At 24.2% G+C, this 13,449-nt stretch overlaps 2 protein-coding genes and 1 long non-coding RNA gene across 4 annotated transcripts; 2 read left to right on the top strand and 1 right to left on the bottom strand.

Moving 5' to 3' along the window:
• Window positions 1–13: 13 nt before the first annotated feature.
• LOC107999066 (DNA topoisomerase 3-beta-1) lies at window positions 14–4,383 on the bottom strand. 2 transcript variants are annotated; one of them, XM_017058728.3, is made up of 14 exons: window positions 3,991–4,383; window positions 3,710–3,852; window positions 3,420–3,614; window positions 3,168–3,335; window positions 2,935–3,063; window positions 2,693–2,811; window positions 2,395–2,595; window positions 2,099–2,303; window positions 1,847–2,029; window positions 1,563–1,772; window positions 1,279–1,496; window positions 953–1,177; window positions 607–868; window positions 14–542 (listed from the first exon to the last, which is right to left on the bottom strand). In XM_017058728.3, exons 1-14 carry the CDS (start codon window positions 4,079–4,081, stop codon window positions 336–338), a joined length of 2,556 nt encoding a protein of 851 aa, XP_016914217.2. In that variant the 5' UTR covers window positions 4,082–4,383; the 3' UTR covers window positions 14–335. The 2 variants fall into 2 exon arrangements, with proteins under 2 accessions (XP_016914217.2, XP_016914223.2); XM_017058734.3 differs by lacking the exon at window positions 3,991–4,383 and having other exon boundaries at window positions 3,420–3,610; window positions 3,710–3,849.
• On the top strand, window positions 387–1,240 carry LOC133666147 (uncharacterized). The gene is made up of 2 exons (XR_009829871.1): window positions 387–526; window positions 735–1,240. It is a non-coding gene; the product is annotated as an uncharacterized LOC133666147 (long non-coding RNA).
• A 334-nt stretch (window positions 4,384–4,717) lies between the features above and the next one.
• On the top strand, window positions 4,718–7,646 carry LOC107999080 (charged multivesicular body protein 2a). The gene is made up of 5 exons (XM_017058747.3): window positions 4,718–5,007; window positions 5,247–5,441; window positions 5,539–5,714; window positions 6,219–6,353; window positions 6,436–7,646. The coding sequence occupies exons 2-5, from the start codon at window positions 5,274–5,276 to the stop codon at window positions 6,638–6,640; spliced, it is 684 nt and encodes a 227-aa protein (XP_016914236.1). The 5' UTR covers window positions 4,718–5,007; window positions 5,247–5,273; the 3' UTR covers window positions 6,641–7,646.
• The last annotated feature ends 5,803 nt before the right edge of the window (window positions 7,647–13,449 follow it).

Genomic DNA, 13,449 nt, shown 5'->3' with positions numbered 1-13,449 from the left:
ACACAAAATAAAATCAATTGATAATTCCAGTTAGATTTCTTTCATTTACAATTTTTAAAAGATTTATAATAATCAATAATACATATAGATATATATATTTTTTAAACATAAATATTAACTTTCATAATTTTTTAACTAATTCGATACTATTATTGATAAGTTGAGAAAAATATAATTGATTATATTATAAAAAAAATAACTTAATATACGTGTGAATTTTTGAGATAATGAATACATTTCGATTTATTTTTAAGATTATGTAATAGCGAAAATGTCAAAATGTAAATAGGAAAAAAATTATAACATCTATGTACTTCATTTACAAATAGAATTATTTATACAAAATACGCAGCTAATTGTGCCATTTTATCTTTTGGAGGACGAGGTTTACCTCGGCTGCGACCTTTTGCGTGGCCACGACTACGAGTTGTAACCGGTTTCGAAGCAACTGCACGATGCTTTTCCACAAGCGCCATGAAAGCTGGAGTACAAAAGACGCAACCAGTCATTTCCGTACTTTCATTAGGTAACTTACTTTTTTCCTACAATGAAAGAAAGATGAAAGTTTTATGATATTCTTTCAACATAAATAATTTTCTTAATTACCTGTTTATATTCTACAGTAACTAATTGAGCTCCGCACTCGCACACTTCTGTATCGACTGTCACTTTATGAGCATTTTCGAATAAATGAATAATAACATCACAACGATTACATCCAAGTTTCCATTTAGGTGCAGCTGAAGGATCAAGGACGAGTATACCAGCATTACATTCTAGACAACTCGATATACCATTAGAATTCATGCCATGTGGACAGGTCGGATGTGTACAAGAATTGCAACCACTTATTCCTTTTTTCATATCTCTAAAATTTATAATTTTTTTTTATAATTAAGATTTTTATGTTTTATGTTTTAAAATTGAATACATTCATATGATTCAGAATTACCTAAATGGAGGATTATTGTAACAATATGGACAGAATGTGAAACTTTTTCCTCGTGCTCCAGTAGACCATGATAATAATTCGAAATCATCTAATGGACATTTCAATTCCTTATAAATTCGAATATTTCCATTCTGTGGAAGATTATACGTTTCGTTACAGTGTGCGCAATGCATTCTAGATGGCTTTGTTTGTATATATTTCATGTAGCGTCGACATTTTCCACATCTATATAAAAAATATTATCAATAAAAAATAAATATTTATAAATAAGATAAATATTTAAAATAATATTTAAGATAAATTATTATATATATTTAATTATATACCTAGAATGTGCTTTTCCCGACGCAGAAAGAGGAGAAAAGGAAACTTCAAATAATTGATCCATTGCTTCTATATTTTTTACAAAATAATGAAATTTTTGTTTGAAAATTTCAACTGTATGTTGTAACACAGCATGAAAATCTGCTCGACCTAGAGCTATTAAATTTAATTGTTCTTCTACTGCAGATCTCATTGTAGGTAGAACTAATTCAGGATCTATCTAATATTAATAGAAAATTATCACATAAAATAAATATTTTTTATATATGTAAAAACAAATATATACCTTTTGATATCCATGAACTAACACAATTCCTAAAGAAGTAGGTACTAATTTTCTACCAGTTGCTACATTAACATAATTTCGCATACATATATTATTTATGTGTACTGGAATAGAGGCATCAGTTCCAATACCATGTTTCTCCATAAGAGATATTAATTCAGATTCTGTCAAATAATCTGGAGGTTGTGTATAACATTCAACTAACTTTATCTACAAAAGAAATAAAATATAATTATCAATTAACAAATTAAGAATCTTCATTTTACATTTTATAGATTTACAACCTCTTGTATGTTGACTTTTTCACCCGGTGTGAATCTTGGTAAATTATCATTACTTCCAAGTGCTTGCCATGTGAGTATGCTAGTATATCCAGGATCTAATAAACTATGACCATTTGCTGTGAATATTTCCATTCCTATTTCAAATTTAATTGTAGTACTCAAATATTTACAGTCGTGAGCCAGCTACAAAATAAGTTTTCTGAAATAAATGAAAATCGATATATTATAATATATTATAAATAATATTTATACCGTTGCAATAAAGTGTCGAGTTATGTAATCATATAATCTCCATGTATCCCCATCGAGTTCATTTCGTGTAGCATGTTTCATTGGAGTAATAGGAGGATGATCTCCAACATTGCATCCTTTTTTTGGTCTATTAATGCCAGTAGTTAATATCTTACGAACTTGATCTCCCCAATCAGGATTATTCTGTTGTTGTTTTAATGCTGCACTAAATATAAATAATTTTACATATATTAATTTTATATTTATAATTTTATATAAATTTGAAAAATCTAAATTTTGAATATTTGTTAACTTACAGTAAATCGAAATTTTCTGGATATAATGTTGTTTCAGTTCGAGGATAACTTATATATCCTTGAGTATAAAGACGTTCTGCAATCTGCATAGCATGATGAGGACCCATTCCTAAACCTGAACTTGCCACTCTCATTAACTCTACCGTATTTAAAGCTATAGGTCGCGATTTTGTTTTTTCTGTATTTTCTACACTTATGATCCTATAATGGTTAATAATGTAAATATAATCATATATAGCCATAGCATATAAAATAAATAATTAATTTTAATAATTAAATATAAATATCTATAACTTACGTTGCTTGATCATATTCTTTTACATGACTTAGAAACATATTTGCTATCTCCTTGTCAAAAGATCGCACACGAGTCCAGTTCAAAATAATGTCTTGACCATCAGAAGATTTAACTGTAACCTTCAATGCATTCGAGTTTATCTTCTTCCTCTTACTGAATCATAGAGGGATTATATTCTGACATATAAGAGGTAGCTACATGTCGAGATAAAATATAATTATTCTAATAATAATAAATTATACCTGTAAAACCCAATAAGGATCTGGCTTGAATGTTTGAATTTCATCATGTCTTTGCACACAAAATCCTAATGTTGGTGTTTGACAAGGACCATAAGAAATTAGAGATACATCTAAATCTCCATATTTACCCTATAGAAGAAAAAAAGAAATTATTAAATTAATAAATTTAAGATAAATTAATATAATAAAAATTAATATAATAAAAAGAACAAATTTTTTTCTAATGATTCTACCTGAAAAAATTTTGTTTGGAATCTTGTGAAAGCACAACCAATTCGTAAATCCAATTCTTGACGAGCATCAACACTTTTTGCTTCATTTTCATTTGGTTTTATTAAATTTACTAATGCAGATTTTATATCCTTTTCTGTAATAGCAGAAAATCTTGCCCTCCAAATATCCTATAATAAATATAAAACTCATAAAATCCATAAAAATCATTAAATAAGGTATGAAGAATTAAAATAAGATTATAAGAAACTTACATTTGGATTTAATCTTTTATTCATTCCTTGCTGAACTGCATATATAACTTCAAAACAAATATTTTCACCTTCTTTGTCACAATCAAGCCATAGAACTAAATAATCACAATGTGCTCCTTCCTTAGCTAAAAAGTATGGTATTTTTAATCTAGGAACTGCTTCTTTTTTTTCAGTTGGACAAGAAAATAACTCTGCCTTAAATATAACAAAAAATATATGATAAATGCATGACAAAATATATTAAAAATATATATGATAAAGTATAATAAAATTATAAGATCTTAACTTACAGGATCAACTTTGTCCCAATTATTATACTTTCCAATAAAATCTAATGTCATGACATGACCAAATACAGAAGTCATTTTAAAGTTTACAGTTTCTGATCTAAATTGTCCTATCCATTCGTGCACTGAACACGATCCATTTAAACCTAAAATGTTTATTTTTTTAATTAAAATATGCATTATAAAATAACATAAATAATAAATAGATTATTAAATATATTTAATATTTTCCATTTAAAATTCATAAAATTATGTGTATTAAATTTCATAAAAATCTAACCTACCTTTTCGTGAAGTGCATCGACCGTTACTTAAAATATTGGCTAACGAAGCTGCCAATGATGGCTTTTCAGCCACCATCAAAGCTGTCTTCATTTCTATAAAAATGTTTATTTATATATTTTGTTTTTACAAGAAAATATTAACTTTTACTAAGAAAATCTATATATTTGAAGAAAGTAACTATCGGATACGCATGACATATCCTGCATTCCAAAATATTTAAGAAGCTATTAAATTATTCTATAATTTAATTCTTAATGTTTATTTTTATTATTATTATTTTTTAATTGTAAAAGAGATTTTGAATTTGGTTTTAAAACAAACATTACTTATAATAATAAACATAAGCAAATTCACTTTTTTGATATGATGCTAGTAAAGTTACCAACATAACAAATTTAGACTTTTCTTCTGTAAATAATTTTATTCATTTCTTTATGAAAAAATTTGATTTGATTGATTGTAAACAAAATTTTACCAAAAAAAATAAATTATATTTTACAGATAAGCTTCTACGAAAAATCTTCATTCATATTTAATAATTTTTTATGAATAATAAATAATTAAGAATAAATTGTTTTGAAAAATTCAATAAATTATTGGAAATGTTATTAAAATAATAATTAAAAATTTCTTTGTTGTAATTGTCAAATTAATATTATTTTTATAAATCACTTTTATAAGTTGCATTTTAATGTATATTATTTACATATATATATTTCTTAATTTTGATATCGTTATAAGTTGCAATTGACAAGTATTTTGTAAATCTTGTTACAGTATTATGATATTATGATAACATCGTATCGTATTTTCTATTTTAAGAAAGACTGAAATGTCAATTAAAATCAAAATTGCCTGATATATATATATATACATATATATATAATAGTATTAATCATTTTGGTATTGTGATTCATACAGATAGTCTGACAGATCGAATTTTCAATATAAAACTAACCTAAAAAAAATAAATTTCGAACAATCAAGATTTTTATAATTTTTTCATTTAAATATAGGTACATTTAGATAATTATTGGATATAAATACTATTATTTATTCTAAATCTATTAGATAATTTCATAAATTTTTTCAATTTTTAATTTTGTTTAAGTAAAAGCAACTATTTTTTATTATTTTAATCTTTTTAATTTTAATCTTTTTAATTTTTTACACTTTTTAAACTTAATATAAAAGTTTTATATTAAAGTAATAATAATAATTTGTAATCAATATATGTTTATATTAATTTTAATAGATAAAGTTGTGATATTTTATTCCAATCATGGAATGGTTATTTGGGAAAAGAATAACTCCTGAGGAAATGCTTAGAAAAAATCAAAGAGCATTAAACAAAGCTATGCGAGATCTTGATAGAGAAAGAATGAGAATGGAACAGCAAGAAAAGAAAATCATTGCAGATATAAAAAAACTTGCTAAAGATGGTCAAATGGTAATCTGTAATTTAATTTTTTTAGATGATATGTTTTAATTTTAATAAATTAAAAAATTTAATAAATTTTTTTCATTATTAATTTTAATAATGATAGGATGCAGTAAAAATTATGGCAAAAGATCTTGTAAGAACTAGACGCTATGTGAAAAAATTCATGCTAATGAAAGCGAATATTCAAGCAGTATCTTTAAAAATTCAAACTTTACGTTCGCAAAATACCATGGCACAAGCAATGAAAGGAGTGACAAGAGCAATGCAAAACATGAATAAGTTAAAATTTGATTTATTTCTTCAAAATTATAATCAAAGACAATTATTGTTTTCTATATACAAGATGTTTCACTAAATATTACCATCTTGAATTATGTTATTATTATTATTATTTGCAGTGAGAAATATTTTGATGGACATTAAATAGTTTCAAGAAATATATATACTGATGTTACTTTTTGTAAATGAATGCATTAAGGACATATAAAGGTCAATTTTTTAAATATAATTATATATTTTTTTATACAATCAATAGTTTTTAATTCTCTATAAAAAAATATTAACTTATATATATTGAAAAATGATTAATTTAGGAAATATTTTGATAATATAATAAATATTATTAAAAAAATTTTACTTGCTTACTAATAATAATTACATCTTTTGAAATTATTTAATGTCTATCAAAATATCTTATATATTGCTGCAAATAATAATAATGATATAATTCAAGGGGGTAATATTTAATGAGATATCCTGTATATAAATTATATATTTTTATAGACAATTAAATCTTCCTCAAATACAAAAAATATTGCACGAGTTTGAAAAACAATCAGAGATAATGGATATGAAAGAAGAAATTATGAATGATGCAATTGATGATGCAATGGAAGATGAAGGTGATGAAGAAGAAAGGTATTTGTATAATTATTAAAAATTTATAAATATTTATTTATTAAATATTTTAATTATATTTATATTTATTGTATTTATATAGTGATGCTATTGTGTCACAAGTTTTGGACGAGTTAGGCCTTCAATTAACAGATCAATTGTCTGGTTTACCACAAGCTTCTGGTTCACTAAGTGTAGCAAATTCTAAGCAGCCGGTTGCAGCTGCGACAGGAAATGATGAAGGTGGAAATATTGCAGATGCGGATGCAGATCTTCATGCTAGGCTTGAAAATTTACGACGTGAATAAGAAAGTATTGCGTAGCTGAAATGTATAAAAGATGTAAAAAAAACATTGATATTGTAAGCATAATTAATTTTATAATTTGCTTTATATTTTAGTTGAAAGCAAACATTTTTATTATAGCACTTGTTTTTTAATCACTTATTCTTTTAATCAATTAAGAATTCATGAATGAATGATAAACAAAGGCATCTATTTAGATTATGTATTAATCTATAGTCTTACATTTTTATAAAAAAAAAAAAAAAAAAAAATTAACCCCTCAGGGGCACAAAACTCATGGCGTATGATTACAATGGTTTTGATATTCTTCTTATGGATGAATTTTCATAACATATAGAATTTGGCGATATTTAAAAAAATATGGAATCCGTCACGGAGCGCTTAAAGTAATATAGAAAAATCTTATTAAATTTTTTAATGTTTCTGTGCATATTTTTTGCACAGTATGATTTTGTAAAATGAATATTTTACAAATGTGTTTATCAAATATATTGTTACAAAATACTTACTTATTATATTTTGATAATTACATGTACATAGATTTTCTTGAAAAAGTTATACTTTGCGTACATATACATATATGCTTTTATTTTTTTAGAATACATTGTATACTATTGTAAAAGTAAATAAGAAATAAGTTAACAAATTTTATATTAAAAAAAAAAAAACTTTGTGCATAATTACTTAAAATAAGTAAAGGATAATTTTGTTTATTCTTTCTATCTTTCAGTTTCTCATAGCATATTTATTTTTAACAACTATATAATGGTAAAAAGTATATTTTATGTTCAGATATAATTATATTAATAAAATTTATTTATAAATTGTATGAATTATAACAACGGAATCTGTTATCTATTGACAAATTGATTAATAGAAATGCAGCAAAACAAAATTGTGAAATGATATAAGTAATATATATGTGAACTTAATAATATATTAAATAGTATATATGTGAATAATACATGCATATATTTCAATTAACAATAAAAATTATTAATAAAACAAATAGATGATTTAAATACATTCTTTAATATTTTGATAAATATGAATAATTATACATTATAATTTATCACTAAAACTATATTAAAAAATTATTAAAAATAGCAATGAATTAAGTGATGTGAAAACAATTTGACATTCTATATTATTATAAAAAAATAATAAAAAATCGCATAAAATTATTATTAATTAGTTTTTTATATTATAAATAAAAATCTTTTTTTAAATTATTTAATATAGCTTTTAAAGATTTTAATAAGTTTGTTTTTAAAGTTTTAATAGATTTGTTTTCAAAGGTTCAATAGTTCATAATATAATAATCAATAATAATCAATAATTATGTGAGAAATATTAAATATTATTTCTATTAAACAAAATTTACATACACATAATAATACGCATTAGATAATCATTCTAATATTCTGATCATGAAATACAGGTATAAAATAGAAATCTGGTCTGGTTTCGAGCATGGTTTAGTTAGACGTTTAAAATGATGAATACGAAAATTTAATTAATCGATTGGATGCACTGAATCGTTAATTCGTTATGAAAAATTTATGAGATAAACGTATATGTTATTTTGTAACTGGACGATATGTCCGATTGACAGAGACAAAAAATAAGTATATAAAAGAAGAAAAAATTGTTTTATATGATATTACTAAAATCGAAGAACAAAGAAAATTTTAAGGACACGTGAATTTTTCGAATGATATATAGATTTTTTTATTAAAAGTTAATCAAAATTTGGAAAAACAAAAGAGTTGCGATAAATTGTTATTATTGATAAATATTTATTGAAAATGTTAATTTATTATGCTCATTTTTCTCTAATCTAATTATTAATAATCATCAATACGATTGATTCAATTCATGTATCCTTTTAGTTTCTTTATTCTTCGAATAGTAAACCCTATAGAAATACGATGTAGTTTACAAAACTGTGATGAAACCTTTTGTCAATCACATGTATATATATTGTCAATATCTTTTTAAACATCTCAGAGGTACTCGCATACTGCTCAAACATAACGTACCCCAAGCTAGAATTAATACCGAAAAAATGCTTTGTAGCGCCCCCGTTATGTTCACTTAGAATTAAACGCTTTCAAAAATTCGCGCCATCCTTCAATACTTCGATAGTCATATGAACTATCATATCTATATTAGATAATAGTAGTATAATAATAGATGATAGTAAATATTGAATAAAATAAAACGTTTGCAAATTCATAATATTGGGAATGAATTTGTTTCGCTTATATGTATATAATTGAATAACTTATATGACTTTAAAATAGCTTGTTGTTATGATTAAACATTAATAATTTTCTTTTGATGGCAAAACTATTTTCATAAGCGATATATATTGAATCATGCGAGAGGATGTAATCGATAAATCGTTTGAAGTTCATTATGATTGTATTCTGAATTTTGTTGAAAAATTCGCGTAATGAGATTATTACCCTGATATTCATGCAGATAAATAGAAATGAGGAAACAGAACAGGAATTTTAATTTGTTTCGAGTATGTCTACAACTGTGAATTTTCGATGGTACGCAATCACGGATTTTTCGAAAATAGCACCATTTCTATAGTAATAATTTTCAGTGAGTACAATTTTATATACATATTACTCAGGATCGATCCGAAAAATTACAAATGGAACGAAAAAAAAAAATTGTTTTGTTCTAAAAATATTTTATAATAAAAAATAAAAAAAAGCGAAGAATATAAAAAAAGAGAATAATAGAATTAAGATATACGTAATAAATTTGAAAAATCTGTTCTTTGTTTTTAAAACATCAATAAAAAATTTTCAGATTGACCCTTAGTATTTACTGGAATAATGCATAAGATGCTACGATACAATAGAAAATACGCAACATTGAACTTCATGTTATTATCGCAATAATTATACACTTCTCGTTGGATGATATTGGATTATAGAACAATTCATTTTTTTCGTTTAAATATTCGCTATATAAGTGTGGGATTATTAGACCTTATATATTGTGTGTACTCAGTGCATTATGTACGTTTTTGTTTGTCGCGTATATATTTCTTACGTGTATGTTGGTATGCGTATATGTATGTATATGTACATACATACACGTAACATACATACTATATACATTTAAGCTATGTCGAACACAGCCTTCTCTAGATGCAGCATAATAAAATTTGACAGTTTTTTTCGTATCCTTTTTTGTTCATTCCTTAATGTTCATTGATTTTATGAATAAGAAATTCAAAATTATTATTTATTTATTGTTAGATATGTACCATCATACCAATGATCGGATAACTCGATCGGATCGAATTAATTTTTATTATGAAAATCATTTTAATGATTAATGATTTAACTCTAAAATAATAATAATAATAATAATGTTAAGAAAAATTATATAAACATTAACTGAAAATCATAGTGAATCAAAAAATTAAATTTTTATAAAATTTTTCCTTGACAAATTAAATATTAATTACAAATTCAAAACGATAATTTGCTACAATATGATATATACTTGATATAACTTTTATTATATTCTATTTTTATAATCTCAACGTACGTTTATTCATTTCTATTATTTTTTTTATATAAATTATACAGAATTAAAAATGCCAGAATTAATTATAGCAATATCGTGAAAAAGAAGAACAAAAAAGAACGCGTCAAAATACTGTACGAACTAATCGTGGACATTTATAATAACATACATAGATGAGCAATAATTAGGCTTTCGATTGAAATCGCTGATCACGTGAAATTCTGATTTTATTGATTGTGCATTTATTTACTTGTTCCATGATGACGAGTTGTCACCAAATATCATATTTTCTAGAATATTTTTTGTACGTTTTTTTTCCTGTTTTAATTACGAAGAATTTTCCCTTTATTCTGACAATAAAATTTAACTATATAGTATAATTAATCAAAGGTAATCATATAAACTTTGTATAAGAAATAATTAAAGTGAATTTAACGATGAACTAGATTTTTTTAGGAGAAGGAATATGTTCACTCTTTAACATTCAAGCCTTTTCCAGTATTCCCGAAATTTAAAGAAGATTACCGTTATATGTATGTATACACGTATATATATATATATATTTATATATTTGTATATGTAGTTTTTTTTTTCGTATTCTCATTAAGATATTTACAAAAAAAGTGTAGCAAAGTATGCTCGTCATAACATATGAACTGTAATATCACTGGATTCATTAAACTTTATTTCTTTTTTTTTTTGTTTCTTTTCATACGTGCGCGATCGTATATACTGCTATGATGTCTACGACTTTTAACGATTTGTAAATTGGTTTGACATTGAATCAACAATTTCACGAACTGGGTGTATTTATATGTGTCTTATACGTATCTTTTCTTTTCTTTTTCCTTTTTTTTTTTTCCTTTTATTTAGTAAGTGTAATCAATATTTTTTTTTTTTAATACATATATTTATGGAATATACATTCCGGTTATAACAGATCGAGACGATTCAATACTCTTCATTTGTTATCTCACGAATTATTCCGTTGTATAACCTGTTATCGATCGAACTTTTTGCGACACATTTTTTCAAGAGTCACAAAAATCGAGTCATGTCTTGCCGTGAATATATATATATAATTCCTTGGAAAAGCAAGGAATTGAATTTTATTAAATTTCGATTATTCTGTTGTCAACATAGTTTATTCTTATCGAATGGTCCGATAGTTATTGCGATATTACAAATATTCTGTTAAAGTTCCGAGTTATTTCTTGTTTTTACCCTTTTGAATCCGGTAAACTAGAAATTATCATAAAATTCTTTGTTTACAATGATTACAATTTGCAATGCCGATAGCGGTGATAAGACAGACATACTTTATATTTTTAATTTTTTGGTCCTTTTTTATATGAATTCTTTTTTTAAGTCCTCCGTCGATATGGTAGATTTTTTCTCGTCACGATTCAATTTCACCATGAAGCTACACTTACTTCGCAAAACTTTCTATTTCGTATCTCGTTCGTGATAACTCGTAACTAATTTCATAAAGATCCTTGAACTCTCTTTATAACAATTCATCCAGGTACCACCTGTGGAGTATATTTCTCCTTTAATTTCACTTTCAAGTGTATTTCTTCTTTCAAGTTCTTCTTTTGTATAATTCAAACTATATATTTATTTTCTGTACATCTATTAGCAAATATTCTGTTCGAAATAATTAGAGCAATCCTATCCATAAAAGGATCTCGATCTAGACTTAGTGTATACATGATTCTTTCACTTTTACCAAGCACTGCAAATATTAATATTTCGAAATATATTAAGAAGTATTTAAAACAAAAGTTAGTTTCATTAAATATTTTTTTCTATTTTTAATCTTTTTTTGTTAATGGCTATTTTTTTATGACAAGATTCTTTTTATTTTTAAATAAAATTCACGTTTGCTAATTAAAAAATATATACGATACTTATGTAATTAAATAATAAATTTAATTATGAAAAAAATATATAAGAAAATACATTTTGTTCGCAAAATAAAATAAAATTTTTTAATATAAAAAGTGAATAAATATTGACAATAAAAATTATATATAAGACTGTACCCATAATATTTTTAAAATTTTCACTAAATGTTCAATGACTTTCTAAGCATCAAAATAGATGACTCTTCAATAAATTTAAATAGCGTATCTTCCTGTTTCGTTAGCTGAATTTCCTCGTGGTAATAGCGCAATAACATTCACTACATTAGAACAATAGTTCCTGTACAATTTATTATTCTAAACTCTCGATTTTCATAATACGCTGTTTATGAAACACGCATGGTAAAAAACGCTATCGAAGCATTGTTTTATATTTGGAAATTGATCTATGTTTGAACGAGAACGAGAATCATTATTTTTCATATTATTTACGTTATTGTAAAAAAAAAAAAAAAGAAAAAGAAAAAAAGATCTCTTATATAATTAATAATTAATACAATATTAAATATTATATTAAATATTTAAAAAAATATTAAGAAAATCGAATGAATATATCGGACAAATTATATACAATTATTTATGTCCAAGTTCGAGCAGTTTTTCCTATTCTATTATTTCACCTTTTTCAATTAAATTTAAAAAGGTGTGTGTTTTTTAAATAACATTAAATAATGATATTAATAAACTTTGAAAGAACATATTTAATTTATTTCAAAAAAAAGATAAATATTGTGTTTCTATATATATATTATAAAAGAAATCTTATATAAAAGATTATAAAATAATTTTGTAAACAATAAAACAATTTAACAGAAATAAAATATTGAGCAATAAGAAGAGTGAACATACTAGAAACGCTACTATATATAATAACAATTGTCAAATTGTATAGATATACATATTTCAATGGGAAACATTGTACCCGTTTTTTCCACAGAATGATTATAGTGACTGACGAGAATAATGATGAAAAGATTAGGAACTACAAATTTTTCTAATGTTTAAACTAAAACTATACTTTTTTATGCAATCGATTCGAGATTAAAATGGAGATTTTTCAATAATAACACAATGAACGAGGAAAGAAGAAACGTTTGGTCAAGCACTTAGACGAATAATACAAACTGCTACTTTACTAGTATCGCTTATTTGATGAGTTATCTTTTGTTTACCGATCTGTGCGCTTACGTCGGAAACGTTTTATTTTATTTTACATATTTACACTTCGATCCCTTTTCTCCTATAATTTGCCTTTTATTTTTCACATTTTTCAATTTTTTTCTTCAATTTGATATATATCTAATGATATTATTTGCAAATTAACAAAAT

This window comes from Apis cerana, linkage group LG5, assembly GCF_029169275.1.
Source record: "Apis cerana isolate GH-2021 linkage group LG5, AcerK_1.0, whole genome shotgun sequence".
In the NCBI taxonomy this organism is placed as follows: domain Eukaryota; kingdom Metazoa; phylum Arthropoda; class Insecta; order Hymenoptera; family Apidae; genus Apis; species Apis cerana.
The sequence above is the reverse complement of the archived record's forward strand: the minus strand, read 5'-3'. Positions and strand labels throughout refer to the sequence as shown.

Bases quoted from the DNA above. Each gene is read 5' to 3' on its own strand.
- LOC107999080 (XM_017058747.3), top strand. From the start codon at position 5,274: ATGGAATGGTTATTTGGGAAAAGAATAACTCCTGAGGAAATGCTTAGA. The intron at 5,715-6,218 runs GTTAAAATTTGA...ATATTTTTATAG, and splicing joins GCAATGCAAAACATGAATAA to ACAATTAAATCTTCCTCAAA. The intron at 6,354-6,435 runs GTATTTGTATAA...GTATTTATATAG, and splicing joins GAAGGTGATGAAGAAGAAAG to TGATGCTATTGTGTCACAAG.
- LOC107999066 (XM_017058728.3), bottom strand. From the start codon at position 4,081: ATGAAGACAGCTTTGATGGTGGCTGAAAAGCCATCATTGGCAGCTTCG. The intron at 3,064-3,167 runs GTAGAATCATTA...TTTCTTCTATAG, and splicing joins TCCAAACAAAATTTTTTCAG to GGTAAATATGGAGATTTAGA. The intron at 543-606 runs GTAATTAAGAAA...CTTTCATTGTAG, and splicing joins TTACTGTAGAATATAAACAG to GAAAAAAGTAAGTTACCTAA.